Genomic DNA, 20133 nt, shown 5'->3' with positions numbered 1-20133 from the left:
TACATTTCTTTCTATTGTGCCAGGGCTACAGTCACAAATTGTAATTAGAAACTATAATTTGGCAAACTGCTCGGTGAAAATCTCTTTTACACAGAGAAAGACCAGGATCATTTTATCTACCTAGTAAACAACTGGAGCCCTCTTGCATTATTTATAGGTTTGATCGTATTTCTAAGCACAATTAGGTCTCCTGGAAACTAGCTCCCACTCACATTAAGCTTTTTCTTCTTCGTTTCTACATGATTTATTCTCACTATTGCCATTTTTTCCCTAAAACTATAGGAAAAAAGTCACTCATTTAATTACTCAGTGAGCTGATCATGTTCTGTCTCTAAGGCTACTTAGACTCTAGTGCAGTGGTTTAAACCATGTTAATATTGTTCAATTTAATAATAAGGTCACAGAGCTCTTTGAACCATTTGCTACGTATAATCCAACAGCTTTCACTGCACTAAGGCATTGATCCTATTCAGTTTTCTGTCATGAACTTCTATGTGCCCATTTTAGATCAGGCAATTTATTTCACTCTGATTATTCAAACAAAATGAGTGCATGGCCTTACACGTGGAAGAGTAATTCACTGACCAATAGAACGTCTTCTTCTGAAACTTGAATAATAAGGAAATTTCATTCCTCTTCAGAAATGAAGATGAGCAATTACACTCAGAATTCCATTTTGATGTACTTCAGAGCTGCAGCAGTAGCCTTCCATTTACGCACTCATGTATGCCTAACACAGATATCCACATCCTCTCAGCTCAGCCCATATTATCTATTCCCTTTCAGTCCATGAACCTTTATTATTTTTCTCTTTAAAACATATCTTAAAACTCAATTTACATGGAAATATTCCAGAATTAATTCTACTTATTCAGCGTACCAACATTTTATTTTAAATTTATGGGAAATTTCAAGATACACAAAAATAGAGGAACGAATATAATGAGTACTAGCCATGTAGTCATCATTTACGTGGGTTTAGCAGTTCTTAACATATTGGTATTCTTGGTCATCTGTCACTCTCCCTACAAAAAGAATTTTGCTTGCATTTTTTAATGCAACTTCCAAGTAAGATATATGTAAATACTTGAGCATTTTAACATAACAATAGTATTATTACATGAAACAAAATCAACAGTTCTTTCCAATTTTCTAATATTTGAGCCTGTTTAATTTTTCTACAGTGTCTCAAAAATGTTTATGCATAGTTTATTCAAACTAAGGTTCTAAAACGTCTCCACATTGCATGTGCTTCGTGTATTCCTTAGGTCACTTTTAATCTAACAACAGTTCTGGCACACTTTTTCATAGCATTTATTTGTTGAAGAAATTTTCTTATTTATCTTTACACCATTTTCCAGCATTGATGGGCTAAGCTTGCTTAACCTGATTCATATGTAACCCACAAATCAGTCATATTGATTCCTCCCATGCTTTCAACCTGCCAGGAACAACCTGTCCTATATCACTTATATAAAAATTGTTGTGCTTTATATGAATAAAATAAATGAAGTAAATGCATGTAATCAATATAGAGTTAAATATGGAATTTTACTTTAAAATAATCCTTTTGATTTTTGCTAATGTCACTGAGAAGCTTTTGTGGTGAATTATCTGTAGGATAACATTTTTTTTTCCTCATCTTGCTAACAAGGCTTCAGCTCAAAGGAGAACATGTGTAATCATTAGATATCACATATACATGCTTCACCCATAAATACAGATACAATTGTCTGTATGTAGTTTTCTGGTGCGCTAAGAAACTGAGCTCTTAGTATGATCAGTCTTTTCTACATTTCAAACCACCCGGTTTTCAGTATTTTAGAAATGATTTTTAAGATTTACAAAATTGAGAGACCAGATGGTTTCCTTTCCAAACATTTGTATTTTCCTCACCCTAATACTAGGAAGTTCATTTCAGATTGCATTTCTGTGTTTGAATTGTTGTGTTTCCTCTAAGTCAGATTCCAAACAAGTTGAGATATAGGAGAAATTTTCAATATATTGTATAAATGGTGCGGTTGCTACTTGTTTGGATAACATTGTGTGAGTAATTTATTCCAAAAGCGTATTGTCTAAAATCTCAGATGAGCGGTGTAAAGTGCTGAGTGGGTTTCTGAGAATAGCTGTGGGAATTTTACACTTTTTTTTCTTTTCAGCTAGCTGAAGTACATAAGATTTTTTTGTGGTGCAGGTATATAGGGAAAAGGGATTCCAATTTATAGAATACTGTCTATCTGCACAAAATCGTTTCTGGAATTATATTGGTAGAAGTGCTATTTCATTTTGTTTTTCTTTTTGATGTCACATTAGAGGATAGTGGTTGGAGCAATTCTGAAATAAAATTTGTAAGAAAGATGCTTAATAGAGAACCTAAGTCAGTTTTATCTAATTTCTCAAAAGATGTATATTCAAGTCTGTTTCAGAGAGTTAAATTGGATAAATAGGTAAAAGTAGTCTCATTTCAAAGAACCCAAATTTAGTTTGGTGATTTTTAATTGTCCTTTGGTTATAAACAGTGCAACCCTCTTCACAGTCAGGATTCTCATATGATCAGATGTCTTATTTTCCAAATATATCCTTCTTGAGGCTCTGGCCTGTCCTGGTTAGTAAAAAGTTTAATATTTTTCTGGTTATCAATTCTTTCTTTTGAGCATCCTTGGGGCTACTTTGTCCATGAGCCATCAGCATTTACTAAGTTTAAAGTATTTAAAAAGGTCAGTCCTACTTCCAAATGGCAGGTGTAGAAAGAACTTCAGAATCACATCAGCTTATTTATAGCCTGCATCTTGGGGATTTCTCCTATACCATGCTACAGATGTTCTTCTAAACTATATGGATGCTCTTTTTAATCTATTCCCTGTCTATGTTTCTGTCATGCTCTTCCTTTGCACTCCAAGTTTAGAGCTCTTTTAGTTCATACAGCGTTCAGCCATTGTTTCCCAGAGCTTAGCATGGTATCAGGGCAATTAGGTACCAAAGAAGGACTTTCTGTCTTAGCCATATGTGTTTGCCAGAACCCTTCCTGTAGCTTGAATATTCAAGCTAGTGGGTCTCAAATTTGAATGTGCATAAAGATCACCTGAGCATCTTGAAAAAAGTACATATTCTTTGACCCCATAACAGATACCTCATTATCTGGATGGGTTCAGATTATGGAACTCTTCTTGGGTCCAGGGATCTTCAAGTTTAATAGCATTCTAGGTGTTTCTGATGCAGGTGGAAATATGTTACCTACTAGAGCAGTGGTTCTCACATAGCCTGCATAATTAAATCATCAGAAAGCTTAAAAAGTATTGCAATTCGCAGGACCCCAACCTCAACCAGAGAAATCAGAATATTAGAGTTTAGCAAGGGCATAGGTATCTTCCAAAGGTAATCCAGGGGATTATAATCTCCAGCCAGACCTGAGAACCTCTATCTTAGACCACTATGATAAATACAAATCGCCCGATGTGTCCTCCCTCAATTGGGTAGATTCTCTTTGAGACACTTAATGGTTTTGTTTTTTTTTTTCTGTCATCTGACATTCATCAAAGCCACCACTGTTCACCCTATCAGGATTTTCATACTTTTAAAAATTTAGGGGCCCCTGTTCTTTTCTGACAAATTGTCTCTTCCAAAGTCGTGTGCACTTAATGAAAAGCACATCTAAAGCTAAGAAATAGGGAAGTACGTCCACATTTGAACAACTTAGAAGGGTCTTTTATGTTAGGACTAAAGCAGTTGCCTTAAGTTGTGTTCAACTGCACAGAGAACATCTGGTCTTGCTAAAATTGCTAGTTATGTCCATTTACACACTCTATTACAAAGCCTTGCACTCCTGGGCATGAGGTTTTAGTATATAGATCCAGACACTGTTTTCTAACCTGAGGCCCTCTGTGTCCTGGGCAACTTTGTCCATGAGCCATCAGCACTTACTAAGTTTAAAGTATTTAAAAGAGTCAATCCTTCTTCTAAATGGCAGGTGTAGAAATGTCAAAAATGTCAGGTTCCTTCACCTTGATTTCATGGTGATGGAATCCTGAAGAGGGCAGAGATCAGCTGCAGTTTCAGCCTAGACCATAAACCTGAAAAAGCCATGTAAATCACTCTGAATGAGGCCATTTAAGATAATTCAATGAAGACAATGTTGGGACCAAGGTTTAAATGTTTCATCTGCTTCCTCAATTAATAAGTGAGTTGTTTTTAAAAACAATGGGAAGGAAATGGCTTAGGGAGAAAATGGACTTTAAACATACATGCTCTTTTTCTTTAAGATTTGTTACCATAAAGCAGTCGTGTGTGTGTGTGTGTGTGTGTGTGTGTGTGTGTGTGTGTTCAATAAAAATATTTCTTATTTTAAGTCAGTAGAACAATATCTTAGAAGAACTAATTTCTATCAATTGAAACTTTGATTTTTTAAAGAATTTTTATGTAATTCTAGAAATATAAATTTTAGCATAATGAATTAAGAATATTGAACATTTTTAAGTGCAAGGTTGATGTCTGTGCATGTGAAGAACTTGTAGAAGAAGGAGATGGAAGACTTTGACACTACCCATCCATTCATCATTCCAACCCATCCTAGTAAACTCGCAGTGTACTACAGTGAACACACTTTCCATGCCATTGCAGTTTCATGATAAGTTCTATAAACCCACCTTCCTGACCTCAACCTACCAACCAGCTTGTGGCCACTAAAACACATTTTCGTAGATATTCTAGGGTGTCCAATGATATCAAACAATATTAGAGGTACCTGGTGTCTTCCAGTCCCTCTGCAAGCATCCTACGCTCAATATAAACTATTATCAGAACCCATGTATGATATGTCTTACATTCTTAAAACTTTATTTCTAAATATCCTACATGTGACATCAATTGAAACCCTGAATACATATAATTAAAACTGCTAAATGCCAAGTGTGCGTGTGTCCGCTTTTCTGTGCCACAAAAATCACTCAAGGTTATGTGTTATTAACAAAAAACTACAAAACCAATATAATGGCAACTGCGATTATTAGAAATACTCCTAGAAGATTTCTACTGTAAGGAAGGAATTAAAAGAGGCTTTCTCTGACAGCTTAACCAAATGTTAGGTTAGCTTCTAAATTATAGAGTAATTAGATGTTTAAATTTGTTATAACACTTTTATGCTTTTCTTTTAGCCATTACTTGTCGCAAGCAAGATGGAGGGCAGGCTGGAATCCACGAGTGCCTGCAGTATGCAGGCCCTGTGCCAGCCCTTACCCAAACCTGCCAGATCCCCTGCCAGGATGACTGTCAACTGACCAGCTGGTCCAAGTTTTCTTCATGCAATGGAGACTGTGGTGCAGTTAGAACCAGAAAGCGCACTCTTGTTGGTGAGAATAATTGAGACACCAAAGCCAGTACACGTCAAAGTAGAGAAACACAATACAAGTTAGACCAGAGAGTTCTGACGATGTATTTGAAAGATAATACACCAGTGGATTCAGATGTGTATTTTAAATTCAGCTGGTAGTGATAATAGCATTATGTTCTTTCAGTAGAAAGAAAAGGAAGCCTTGAGAATTGAACTCTGACTCCCTATTTAATGTGCGGTACCTTATTTTCCAGTGTAGACATGATCTTTTAGTGGACTGCCTGCAGACTGTAAAGTGCTTGGAGCAAAGTCTTTGGGGGACAAAAGAAAAAGTTGCTACTTCATTTACTTAACCCATTCTCACTAGCAGAGCCTCAGATTATCCTTTCTCACCAAGAAAGGGGGATATAGCATTAATTCTGTTATCTGAAAACTGTATTTTAAGCTATAATAATGACTAAAAGCAGGAATATAAGCAAGAACTAAAGCTTGGTGTGTCTGAAGTATTGCCCATGGCAAAAGAAACTTTAAACTATTGGTTCTAGTAGACTATTTAGAACGTAAGTTAAAAAATGAACCACCTATGTAATGAAGACTGTCAAAAACTATGTAACACAGCTTGTGAAGGTGAGAGGTAAATATATGTCATGAGTTATATGTAGCATAATTTAAAAGTATGTGAAAAAGAGTGTACTGAAAAAACAATACAAATTTTACTATGCAAAGCACACAATACCAACAAGAGCCTATATAGAAAACACTGTGGGGTGAGAAAATAGCATGGATTTATAGGCTACTGTTAAGTAAGGTTAAAAACGGAGAAAAGGAAATTAGGAAAGTAGAATATTTAGGGGTGTATGAAATTAATAATGGTATTTTCCAGCTTAAATTGTCTGGTGGTTTCTCTTCCACAGGAAAAAGTAAAAAGAAGGAAAAATGTAAAAATTCCCATTTGTATCCCCTGATTGAGACTCAATATTGTCCTTGTGATAAATACAATGCACAGCCTGTGGGGAACTGGTCAGACTGTATTTTACCAGAGGGAAAAGTGGAAGTGATGTTGGGAATGAAAGTACAAGGAGACATCAAGGAATGTGGACAAGGATATCGTTACCAAGCAATGGCCTGCTACGATCAAAATGGCAGGCTCGTGGAAACATCCAGATGTAACAGCCATGGTAATTCAATTTTTATTGTTATATATTTGCTATCTTCACGAGTGTGGCGGGGAAAGGCACATGTATCATAGTAGAATGAAAGTGAAGATTTACAGAAGTGTATTCTAAATTAAACTCTGTGAAGCACCATACCATACATATATCATTTACATGTAACAGGACATTCAATGGCATTGCCTCTTTGTCCAGAAGTTGGCAACTTAAGTCCCAAAGATGGTGACAGGAAGCCTGATGGGGCCCATATCTTACAAAGGGTAGTCAAAACTGGTGCCAGAAAGGTCCTCCAGAACTTATCAAGAGCCTGATTGTTGGATACACCCAACAATCCCCAGTAAGTCTGTGCATAGAAAGGGAGTAAGAAGGAAATAAGATTTGAATCGGTTTGAGATTTAAACAGACTTTAACAACCAAACTGGCAAGCTTTGCCATGTGCCCAAAATGTCATTAACCAGCAGAGAAGATGGAAACTAGTAACTGGTGAAAACTCAAACTTTTATTAATTTTCCATTGAGTTCAAATTAGCGCGCGCACACACACACACACACACACACACACAACACAGAAAGTATGCATACTCCTAGGAAACTGTGCCCACTTTTATTTTCTAAACCAAAAAAGAAAGCAAAAATGCAGCAATAATAATTGTGTTGCCAAAAGTTTGTGAACAGTGCCATCTTTAAACAATATATTTAATCTTTTTTTTTTTATTTTTGAGACGGAGTTTCGCTCTTGTTACCCAGGCTGGAGTGCAATGGCGCGATCTCGGCTCACCGCAACCTCCGCCTCCTGGGTTCAAGTAATTCTCCTGCCTCAGCCTCCTGACTAGCTGGGATTACAGGCAAGCGCCACCATGCCCAGCTACTTTTTTTGTGTGTGTTTTTTAGTAGAGACGGGGTTTCACCATGTTGACCAGGATGGTCTCGATCTCTTGACCTCGTGATCCACCCGCCTCGGCCTCCCAAAGTGCTGGGATTACAGGCTTGAGCCACCGCGCCCGGCCTCTAAACAGAATATATTTAATCTTAATATAGGCAGTATTAAGCAATTTTCTCCATTCTTTTATTTTAATACATTCGTCTTTTTACAATGGAATGAAAGCAGTTCACAGTAGGGCAGCCTGAAACATAGATATCACATATTTGCAAATACTAGACAATGACCTCTTACTTACTTGATAGAAGTGACCAAAAAAGGATGAGTTAAATTGCTAGGAGCATGGTACATGGCAGTTATCCTCCAACCTTGCTGAAATATTAATAACTCCTGCTATTGGAATGGTGCTGCTCCAGTTTTATCACATGGTTCAGAAAACAACACTAATAAAACCATCTCACATTTATAAACCATCAAGGTATCATGGTGACATAGTTATTGAAATCTTCTAAATATCTCTGTACAAAGAAGTTTCTAGAAGTCTTGCCCTTTTGTTTTTACCTTATCACATAGTTCCTATTGTATCGAAGTCTAATGATATGCAAAGAAATGATCAATGTTTGAGGTGATGGGTATCTCAGTTACACTGATGTGATCATTACAAGTATGTACTCTGTAGTATCACACGTACCCCATAAATATGTGTAAAATTTCCATCTTAACCATCTTTAAGTGTATCATTCAGTAGTGTTAAGTACATTCACGATGTTGGGCAATCAGTCTCTAGATCCTTTTCTTAAAAAATAAATTTTGTGTATATTTAAGGTAAACAAAAAGTCTAATGATATGAACCTCAAAGACTCCACAATATTGAAGCTCTATATATAAGTATTTTTCAGGTTAATATATGTGCATTGCTGAGTTGAAGATTATTACATGTCTTGAGAACAATAACTATAAAAGTAAAGGGAATTTAATATTTATAATTGATATGCTTTGAGAAACATCTCAGAGAGTAATTGAATATTTTATTCTCTACATCAAATAACATAAGTGTTATAAATTAGATAACAAGAAAAATCTAAATTCCCTTTCTATTTTGGGGTGTTAATATAGAAAACCATAATTAGCCATTAAAATATTAAATTGAAGATCCCTTTAAAAATGTGTTTTTTTGTGAAATGCAGCATATAAGTGTTTGGTCAGATTTCAGCTTCTTATGCATAGTGAATCACTAAAACAATCATTTAACATTACCTGTAAACTTCCAGAATAACATTCATATTTTCTCACTTTTGCCTTGATCTGTTAATTAGATGCATGAGAGCATCAGCAAGCTACTTCAGTCAATCTTATATTTAGAAAAATCTTTTAAAATAATCTGTGACCCTCACAGAAATGTTTGATCACTTGAAAAAAGGAAAAGAGCAAAAATAATTGAAATTTCCCCAAGGCAGTATACATTCCTTATTTTAGCATTGTCAACTCACAGCATGAAGGATGCAGTACTGTATTCTAGGGAAATGCTCTTATAGAAAAATGATGAAACCATGATGACATTGACTTCACAGGGATTCTGAAAGTATCTAAGAAAGATTCTTAACAAAGTGTATGGTTCCCACTTAGTTCTTCTGTACGTCCTGCATCATTCCTGTCTCAATCTGGTATCTGATGGAATGTCCAATGAGATACTTAACATTTACTAACATAATTACTCAAAGTCAAGTCTGGAGAAATGAATCTCTAATGCCTCATTTCTTTGGAAATTCTTACTTTCCTTAAATATGTACCATCAATTCTGGTGTTTGTGGAATGTTCCGACTTTGCCACTCTCTCGCAGTCATTCTAGTTGTAATCTCCATGACAACTGCTTTCTTCCAGCCAAATCAGCTTTCTGGATGAATGGTTTTTAAGTGGCTTTCGAGAAAAAGTCTCTTCCCGCTTTCAGTTTAAACATAAAATTGATCCCCATAGGTGTGCAGTGCAATGACAATAATCCCCTATTCAATAGTGACCTTAGGGGATTTCTGATTAATCACTCTTGTCCATTTGTGGATCATAACACCATTTACTCATAAAGCAGCTTGACTTTTCACCAGTTTAATTATATTATTGTAGACTGTTTCCCATTGGGTCACTTTTTTTTAATGTCTTAAAGTTGAGGCAGAATTCTTTTATTTTGAACTTCCATGTAATAATAGACTCTGCGGTAAAAACTGATATAACTATGTTGCCAAAATCAGATGTTAGAGTATACTTTGGGAGCCACATAAATGTTCATCCTTATGCATGATATTAAATATAGTGACTGCACAAATGTTTATTTATAAGCACGTTTATGGCATTTATCTGTACTAAAATCATAATACAAATTATGTATATTTACTCTTGGTATGAAATCTTGGATGGTGTCACTACTGCAACAATTTTTGGCAGTTTTTAATTTTTTTTTAATTACTCTTTACCTTCTGGGATACATGTGCAGAACATGCAGATTTGTTACATAAGTATATACATCCCATGGTGTTTTGCTGTACCCATCAACCCATCATGTACATTAGGTATTTCTCCTAATGCTATCCCTCCCCTAGCCCCCAACCCCTGACAGGCCCCAGTGTGTGATGTTCCCCACCCTGTATCCCCTGTGTTCTCATTGTTCAGTTCCCACTTATGAGTGAGAACATGCAGTGTTTGGTTTTCTGTTCCCGTGTTAGTTTGCTGAGAATGATGGTTTCATCAACCAATATCTTAGAGGAATCTCATGATGAATAAAAAATGTGTAATTTGATTTTTCAGGTGATTAAAATTGTTGTAGCAATTTTAAATCACTAAAAAATTAAATTAAAAATCAAAAATCAAAATTATTCACCACGAGATGCCTCTAAGATATTGGTTGATTCGTTTATTAGAAATTTATTGAGAGCCTTCCCAGTACTAGGTACTTCTCAAGTTAATCATCATCAAAATGTTACAAACAAAGGGCAGAATATTTGGAGTGTTTTTATTATATCATTTAATGTTCATATTTTAAAGAATCTTAGAGGTAGCCCAGCTTATGTCAGGTACATAGATACCAGATTTCTATTTAAATATAAAGGATAGAATTGTATGGTGCCATCCCTCAACCTGATCCAGTGCTCCCCAATTCTTTTATCCTGCTTGGCATTTTGCATTTCTAAAGTTTGTATCGTATTTTAACATATCATATAATTTACTTACTTATTATGTTTATTATTTATTCTTTATCTCCCATTCAAGAATAGAGATTGATGAGGATATCTTAGACTATTCTATTCACTGATGTATCCTAAGTACCTAGAACAGTAGGTGCTCATCAAAATTTGTAGAATGAATGGACAAATAAAAACCTGGAGAGAATGATTTTTTTCCAGGTAAAGAGTTACAAACAGCCTACTGGAGTTGCACTTGGTCCACAGTCAGGATAAGGGACTTTCTCTGGATAATGTCCTTCCCTTTGTATCACATTTCTGGGAAATAATAAAATCATTGAGAGTAACTAACAAGAGCTACACATGCCACACACTCTCTCTATGATACTGATCACAGATTCTTGTTTATCTCTACTAGATGCAAGAAGGAATAATAGTTATATACCCATCCCACTGAATAAGTTCAGTAATAACAATATTGTAAGGTCTCTCTTGTTGCCATTTAAGGCTTCCTGTTCTGAATGGTCTGATTTGCACCATACCGGATTTGAACAACAGCTTAACTTTGTGGTTCAATTAGTAATTGGGACAACTTGCATCTTCTATGTTTACAACATAGGTGTTCAAGATATTTCTTTAACTCTCTTTGTTTTCATTTGTGGTAAAATAAGGAATAACATCTCTCTTTGATTTAATTAAATGGTGTACTTTGAAGGTGAGTTGGATAAAGTGTAAAAATGCCAGAGGCTTCAATCTTGAGCTCTATCAGCTACATAATTCCTTCCATACACTTCTTTTAAACATTTACGCTTGGAAAATTTCTCTTTGGTATTTCACATTAGCGGTATAAGCCATAATGCACTATCAACAAATATTCTAAAGTTAAACTCAGTTATATTTGTAATCCCTTACGTTATCAAGCAGAAAGTCATATTTGATTATATTTCTTCCAGAGCCCACATGATTTAATACATATTGTTTAATATATTTAATAGCTCTGCTATTGCCTAATATTGTAAAATATTGCTGTTGATACCTTTAAAATACTTGCCAATGTGGGGAGACTATGAGACAACTCAAGAGTTAGTTGTTAGGCTACATTACTTGTCACAAAATGTTTTCTTAAAGGGCCAGATAACAAATATTTCAAAGTTGTGGGCCAAAAGGTTTTTGTCACAATTACTCAAACCTGCCATTAGAACATATAAGCAGCCATAGACGATACGTGAACAAATAGATATGGCTGTGTCCAGTAAAACTTTATTTACAAAAACAGCCTACCAGCCTGGGCTAATTTTTATTCGCATCTGGGATCTAAACCCCTCAAAATGTGATCTCAGTGGGAAACTGTTGAGAATATAGAAAGTTCGCCCCAATTATAGAACTGCTGAGTCAGCATCTGCATTTGGACAAGATTTTAATGTGCAAGATTCTACTGTATCTTGCCCATAGAGACAGTCCCTCCTCCAGAACCTCAGGACGGTGCTGTCTTCTGTAAAACAGTCAACACCTCCATGTAAAAGTGGTTACCAGTTATGGGGAAGAGAGAATTTGGAAACTTTTGTTATCTATAAAGATACATCTTCAAAAGGTCAAAGTTTATTTAGGTACAGTTTTCAAAACAATGGTCAATAGAACATTCTTTGGAAACTATATTGGCACTTTAACGATTACCTTGAGGAAAGTGCTGAGCTTCACTGCAGAGACTTCATTATAGAAAAAAATTGAGGATTATTTCTTTCTCTTGTAATGAAGTGTTGCCTAAGTATACAGGCGTACCTCAGAGACTGCAATAAAGCAAATATCACAATAAAGCAAGTCACACAATTATCACAAATATTTTTGTTCCCAGTACATATAAAAGTTCTGTTTTTGCTGATGGAGGGTCTTGCTTTGATGCAGATGGCTGCTGACTAATCGGTTAGTGGTTTCTATAGTTTGAGGTAACTGTGGCCATTTTTTTTTTTTTTTGAGACAGAGTCTTGCTGTGTCGCCAGGTGCCAGGCTGGAGTGCAGTGGTGCAATCTCAGCTCACTGTAATCTCCGCCTCCTGGCTTCAAGCAATTCTCCGGCCTCAGCCTCCCAAGTAGCTGGGACTACCTGCACGTGCTACCACGCCCAGCTAATTTTTTTTGTATTTTTTAGTAGAGATAGGGTTTCACCACTTTGGCCAGGATGGTCTCGATCTCTTGACCTTGTGATCCACCCGCCTTGGCCTCCCAAAGTGCTGGGATTACAGGCATGAGCAACCACGCCCGGCCAGCCATTTCTTAAAATAAGACAGTAATGAATTTTGCTGCATCCATTGACTCTTCGATTCACAAAAGAGTTCTCTGTTGCATGCAATGCTGTTTGATAGCATTTTACCCACCATGAAACTTCTTTCAGAATTGCAGTATATCCTCTCAAACCCTGCTACTGCTTTATCAACTACATTTATGTAATACTCTAAATTCTTTGTCATTTCAACAATTGTCACAGCATCTTTACCCGGAGCAGATTCCATCTAAGAAATCACTTTCTTTGCTCATCCATGAGAAGCAGTTTCTCATCTGTTCAAGTTTTATCGTGAGATTGCACCAATCTAGTCACATCTTCAGACTCCTCTTCTAATGCTAGTTCTTTTGCTATTTCCACAACATCTGCAATTACTTTCTCCACTGAAGTCTTGAACCCCCTCCTAGTCATCCATGAGAACTGACTTCATTCAAACTCCTGTTAAGGTAGATATTATGACCTCCTTCCATGAATCATGAATGTTTTTAATGGCATCTAGGTTGGTGAATCCTTTCCAGAAATGTTCAGTATATTTTGCCTGGATCCACTGGAGGCATAACTATAGCAACTGTAGTCTTACAAAATGTATTTCTTAAATAATGAGACTCTAAGTCAAAATTACTCTTTGGGCCATGGGCTGCAGAATAGATACTGTGTTAGCAAGCATACAAACAACATTTTCTCCTTGTGCTTCTCCATCGGAGCTCCTAGATGACTATATGCATCTTCAGTGAGCACTAATATTTTGAAAGGAATCTTTTTATCTGAGCAGTAGGTCTCAACAGTGGGCTTGAAATATTCAGTAAACCATACTATAAACAAATGCGCTATCATCCAGGCTTTGTTGTTCCATTATTGAGCACAAACAGAGTAGATTTAGCTTGATTCTTAAAGGCATTAGGATTTTCAGAATGGTAAATGGGCATTGGCTTCAACTTTAAGTTACCAGCTGCATTAACCCTTAACAAGAGAGTCAACCTGTAACTTGAAGCTTTTTTTTTTTTCTTTTTATTGCATTTTAGGTTTGGGGGTACATGTGAAGAACATGCAAGATTGTTGCATAGGTACACACATGGCAGTGTGATTTGCGGCCTTCCTTCCCCTCACCTGTATCTTTCATTTCTCCCCATGCTGTCTCTTCCCACCTCCCCACCTCCCCATCCCTCCCCCATTTCCCCCCAATGGACCCCAGTGTGTAGTGCTCCCCTCCCTGTGTCCATGTGTTCTCATTGTTCAACACCCACCTATGAGTGAGAACATGCGTTGTTTGATTTTCTGCTCTTGTGTCAGTTTGCTGAGAATGATGGTTTCCAGGTTCATCCATGTCCCTACAAAGGACGCGAACTCATCGTTTTTGATGGCTGCGTAATATTCCATGGTGTATATGTACCACATTTTCCCTATCCAGTCTATCATCGTTGGGCATTTGGGTTGGTTCCAGGTCTTTGCTATTGTAAACAGTGCTGCAATGAACATTCGTGTGCACGTGTCCTTGTAGTAGAATGATTTATAATCCTTTGGATATATACCCAGTAATGGGATTGGGATTGCTGGGTCAAACGGGATTTCTATTTTTAGGTCCTTGAGGAATCGCCACACTGTCTTCCACAATGGTTGAATTAATTTACACTCTCACCAACAGTGTAGAAGTGTTCCTATTTCTCCACATCCTCTCCAGCATCTGTTGTCTCCAGATTTTTTAATGATCGCCATTCTAACTGGTGTGAGATGGTATCTCAGTGTGGTTTTGATTTGCATTTCTCTAATGACCAATGATGATGAGCATTTTTTCATATGTTTGTTGGCCTCCTGTATGTCTTCTTTTGTAAAGTTTCTGTTCATATCCTTTGCCCATTTTTGAATGAGCTTATTTGTTTTTTTCTTGTAGATCTGTTTTAGTTCTTTGTAAATTCTGGATATCAGCCCCTTGTCAGATGGGTAGGCTGCAAAAATTTTTTCCCATTCTGTTAGTTGCCGATTCACTCTACTGACTGTTTCTTTTGCCGTGCAGAATCTGTGGAGTTTGATTAGGTCCCATTTGTCTATTTTGGCTTTTGTTGCCAATACTTTTGGCATTTTGGTCATGAAGTCCTTGCCTACGCCTATGTTCTGAATGGTTTTGCCTAGGTTTTCTTCTAGAGTTTTTATGGTGTTAGGTCTGATGTTTAAGTCTTTAATCCATCTGGAGTTAATTTTGTTGTAAGGTGTCAGGAAGGGGCCCTATTTCTGCTTTCTGCACATGGCTAGCCAGTTTTCCCAACACCATTTATTAAACAGGGATTCCTTTCCCCATTGCTTGTTTTTGTCAGGTTTGTCGAAGATCGGACAGTTGTAGATATGTTGTATTTCCTCTGAGGCCTCTGTTCTGTTCCATTGGTCTATATCTCTGTTTTGGTACCAGTACCATGCTGTTTTGATTACTGTAGCCTTGTAGTATAGTTTGAAGTCCTGTAGTGTGATTCCTCCTGCTTTGTTCTTTTTGCTTAGAATCGACTTGGCTATGCGGGCTCTCTTTCGGTTTCATATGAAGTTTAAGATGGTTTTTTTTCCAGTTCTGTGAAGAAGGTCATTGGTAGCTTGATGGGAATAGCATTGAATTTGTAAATTACTTTGGGCAGTATGGCCATTTTCACTACGTTGATTCTTCCTAACCATGAACATGGAATGTTTCTCCATCTGTTTGTGTCCTCTCTTATTTCGTTGAGCAATGGCTTGTAGTTCTCCTTGAAGAGGTCCTTTACGTTCCTTGTTAGTTGTATTCCTAGGTATTTTGTTCTCTTTGTGGCAATTGTGAATGGCAGTTCATTCTTGATTTGGCTCTCTTTAAGTCTGTTACTGGTGTATAGGAATGCTTGTGATTTTTGCACATTGATTTTGTATCCTGAGACTTTGCTGAAGTTGTTTATCAGTTTCAGTAGATTTTGGGCTGAGATGATGGGGTCTTCTAGATATACAATCATGCCATCTGCAAATAGAGACAGTTTGATTTCCTCCTTTCCAATTTTAATACCCTTTATTTCTTTTTCTTGCCTGATTGCTCTGGCTAGAACTTCCAGTACTATATTGAATAGGAGTGGTGAGAGAGGGCATCCTTGTCTAGTGCCAGATTTCAAAGGGAATGCTTCCAGTTTTTGCCCATTCAGTATGATATTGGCTGTTGGTTTGTCATAAATAGCTTTTATTATTTTGAGATACGTTCCGTCAATACCTAGCTTATTGAGGGTTTTTAGCATAAAGGGCTGTTGAATTTTGTCAAAGGCCTTCTCTGCATCAGTTGAGATAATCATGTGGTTTTTGTCTTTGGCTCTGTTTATGTGGTGAATTACATTTGTGGACTTGCGTATGTTGAACCAACCTTGCCTCCCTGGGATGAATCCTACTTGATCATGGTGGATGAACTTTTTGACATGCTGTTGCAATTGGTTTGCCAGTATTTTATTGAAGATCTTTGCATCTATGTTCATCATGGATATTGGCCTGAAGTTTTCTTTTCTTGTTGAGTCTCTGCCGGGTTTTGGTATCAGGATAACGTTTGTCTCATAAAATGATTTGGGAAGGATTCCCTCTTTTTGGATTGTCTGAAATAGTTTCAGAAGGAATGGTATCAGCTCCTCTGTATGTCTGGTAGAATTCGGCTGTGAACCCATCTGGACCTGGGATTTTTTGGGGTGGTAGGCTCTTAATTGCTGCCTCGACTTCAGACCTTTTTATTGGTCTATTCAGGGTTTCAGCTTCTTCCGGATTTAGGCTTGGGAGGATGCAGGTGTCCAGGAATTTATCCATTTCTTCCAGGTTTACTAGTTAATGTGCATAGAGTTGTTTGTAATAATCTCTGATGATGGTTTGGATTTCTGTGGAATCTGTGATGATATCCCCTTTATCGTTTTTTATTGCATCAATTTGGTTATTCTCTCTTTTCTTTTTTATTAATCTGGCTAGTGGTCTGTCTATTTTGTTGATCTTTTCAAAAAATCGGCTCCTGGATTTATTGACTTTTTGAAGAGTTTTTTGTGTCTCTATTTCCTTCAGTTCTGCTCTGATCTTAGTTATTTCCTGTCTTCTGCTAGGTTTTGAGTTTTTTTGATCTTGCTCCTCTAGCTCTTTCAATTTTGATGATAGGGTGTCAATTTTAGATCTCTCCTTTCTTCTCATGTGTGCACTTATTGCTATATATTTTCCTCTAGAGACTACTTTAAATGTGTCCCAGAGATTCTGGTATGTTGTGTCTTCGTTCTCATTGGTTTCGAAGAACATCTTTATTTCTGCCTTCATTTCATTGTTTATCCAGTCAACATTCAAGAGCAAGTTGTTCAGTTTCCATGAAGCTGTGTGGTTCTGAGTTAGTTTCTGCATTTGTTGAATCGATGTATTTCTTTTGGAGCATAAAATGCATGCTGTTGATGACCAATAAATATAAAATATGGTAATTGGAATTAACTCCGCACCATAGTATGCATTGTTACACATACTATGCACCTAATTGTGTATAGTAGTGTAGTCTCAGTTATATCTAAAAGTAATTGACTAACAAGTATGCTTTGCCTTCTTTCCAGATTTAAACTACCTTTTAATATAAGGGATTTGTAGTATCAGCTTGTTGAGCAATGACTTTGAATCTAGTTTTCAGTGATGAGAAGCAGCAGTTATTTGAGTGCGTGAATGGAATGATGATCACTATAATGTACTGAAAACACCATATTACAGAAATATTTGCTACTTATTTTCCATCTGTAGTTTCTCAGAAGGGCTATAGATTATTTGAACTGTCAAATCCTTGCATACTTTTGTGACACCCTGCCCATTTTCACTCTTTATTTAACCAAGGTGTTAGGTGTGACTGTCACAACTGTTATGTTTTCCAGTAAACCAGAAGTATGATATTATTTGATACTTACATTTGTATCCTAAATTTCACCACCTAAATGTAATGTTCACATGTTGATTCCTCAAGAATTAAATGAAGGTACTACATTGAAACGTGTTTTGTAGAAATTTGTCATGTTGAGCAACATGTTAGCATGGTAAGTTCCCTTAGTTATATGAGTTTTGGCATGTTTCAGAGAGATCAGCAAATAAAATATTACATAAAAAAAATTGCACTGTGGTCTGAGAGACTGTTTGTTATGATTTCCCTTCTTTTGCATTTGCTGAGGAGTGATTTATTGCCAGTTGTGTGGTCAATTTTAGAGTAAGTGTAATGTGGTGCTGAGAAGAATGTATATTCTGTGGATTTGGGGTGGAGAGTTCTGTAAATATCTATTAGGTTTGCTTGTTCCAGGTCTGAGTTCAGGTCCTGGATATCCTTGTTGATTTTCTGTCTGGTTGATCTGTCTAATATTGACAATGGGGTGTTAAAGTCTCCCACTATTATTGTGTGGGAGTCTAAGTCTCTTTGTAAGTCATTAAGAACTTGCTTTATGTATCTGGGTGCTCCTGTATTGGGTGTGTATATATTTAGGATCATTAGCTCTTCTTGTTGCAGTGATCCTTTTACCATTATGTAATGTTCTTCTTTGTCTCTTTTGATCTTTGTTGCTTTAAAGTCTATTTTATCAGAGATGAGAATTGCAACTCCTGCTTTTTTTTTTTTGCTCTCCATTTGCTTGGTAGATCTTCCTCCATCCCTTTATTTTGAGCCTTTGTGTACCTTGAAGCTTTTAAGCCAGCTATTGACTTTTCCTCTCTAGCTATGGAAGTCCTAAATGTTGTCTTCTTCCAATAGAAAGCTGTTTCGTCTACACTGAAAATTCTGTTGCTTAGTGTTGTCATCCTAATCTATTACCTTAACTAGGTATTCTTGATAACTTTCTGCAGCTTCTATATCAGCATTTGATGCTTCACTTTGTACTCTATGTCACAGAGAGCTTCTTTCCTTAAATCCAAACCACCTCTGCTAGCTTTCAACATTTCTTAGGCAGCTTCCTCACCTCACTCAGCCTTCATAGAGCTGAAGATAGCATCTTGCTCGTTTAGGCTTTGGCTTAAGGGAATATTCTGGTTAGTCTGGTCTTCTAACTAGAGCACTAAAACTTTCTGCATATCAGCAATAACACTCTTGCACTTTCTGATCATTTATGTGTTCACTGGAGTAGCATTTTGAATTCCTTCAAGAAATTTTTCTTTGCGTTCACAACTTGGCACCCTCAAACAATTATAATAGTAACATCAAAGATCACTGATTAGAGATCGCCATAACAGATATAATAATAATGGAAAAGTGTGAAATATTGTAAGAATTACCCAAATGTGACACAGAGACACAAAGTAAACACATGCTGTTGAAAAAATGGCATCTATAGACTTGTTGATGCAAGGTTGTCACAACCTTCAATTTGTAAAAAATGAAAGATCTGCAAAGCAAAACAAAGTCCAATAAAATAAGGTATACCTGTAAAACATTCTAATATACTTACACTGTTTCTTTATCAAGTTTTGTTACCCTATGTAATGCATTGAGTATTAAGGCTTAATGGAAAATTGGTGCTGAACACTGTTAAAAAATCAAAGCCCCATTCAGATTTCTCCTTTGAAAATAGTCATATTTTTGCTGAAGAAATTCCATACTAATTGAACTTTATTGAGCAAAATGATTCCACATTTTACAGCTGAATAGTTTTATTTTACTGTAAGCCTTTTTGTATTTAACGAAAAAAATTAGGAAAATTACAAGAACATAATATATCAGCCAAAATATTAAAATATATCTGTCAAAGTATTGAGGAAGAAAAAAGGCTCTTTCAAGTTCATATAGAGAAATAAGAGAGAGTTCTAGGTTTATTTACTGCCCCATTGTCAAACAAAATACAATATTATATTTAAGGGCCGGCACACTTTTCTTTGTGCCCTAAGAATTGTGATCCAATGGCTCTAAAATTACCAGGCCTTGATACTGCCATCTGGATATCATACTGGCATTCAGAAAGCTGAAATACATTTTTGTAGGTCACTTTAATTAGATTCATTTATCTTCTAATTGTAGTGACATAGTTCAGAATAGTTTGTCTAATGCCTTACTAATATAAAATCAGTGTCTCTTTAACATTAATTTTTAAATAGAGTGATTTGTATTGAGTCTCCCATGTTTTCTATCTTTGCCTAGCATGATTGTGAATGATACTACAGAGGACTTTCTGGACATTAATGAATAGCTTAAGCAGTTGCATTTTTGCAAGCCTCTGTAGGACTCAAAGTGTGCTTTGCTAGCACACAAAGGTACTATTTAAAAATTTGCTTCACACCAGTTTGCACTGTAGCACTAATAATTAAAATAAAAAGAAGGCTCTATAAGAATCACAAGGAAAGACCTTTT

At 36.4% G+C, this 20133-nt stretch overlaps 1 protein-coding gene across 8 annotated transcripts in view; it reads left to right on the top strand.

Annotated features, from left to right (window-relative positions):
- Nucleotides 1-20133, top strand: part of THSD7A (thrombospondin type 1 domain containing 7A) — an 885997-nt gene that overhangs the window by 786254 nt on the left and 79610 nt on the right. For all 8 annotated transcript variants that reach the window (XM_074379520.1, XM_074379521.1, XM_074379519.1 and 5 more), the window contains 2 exons: nt 5151-5345; nt 6241-6504. In XM_074379520.1, coding sequence (XP_074235621.1) covers nt 5151-5345; nt 6241-6504 — 459 coding nt within the window. The remainder of the gene's footprint in view (nt 1-5150; nt 5346-6240; nt 6505-20133) is intronic.

This window comes from Saimiri boliviensis, chromosome 10 (genome assembly GCF_048565385.1).
Source record: "Saimiri boliviensis isolate mSaiBol1 chromosome 10, mSaiBol1.pri, whole genome shotgun sequence".
Lineage (NCBI taxonomy): Eukaryota > Metazoa > Chordata > Mammalia > Primates > Cebidae > Saimiri > Saimiri boliviensis.
The sequence above is the reverse complement of the archived record's forward strand: the minus strand, read 5'-3'. Positions and strand labels throughout refer to the sequence as shown.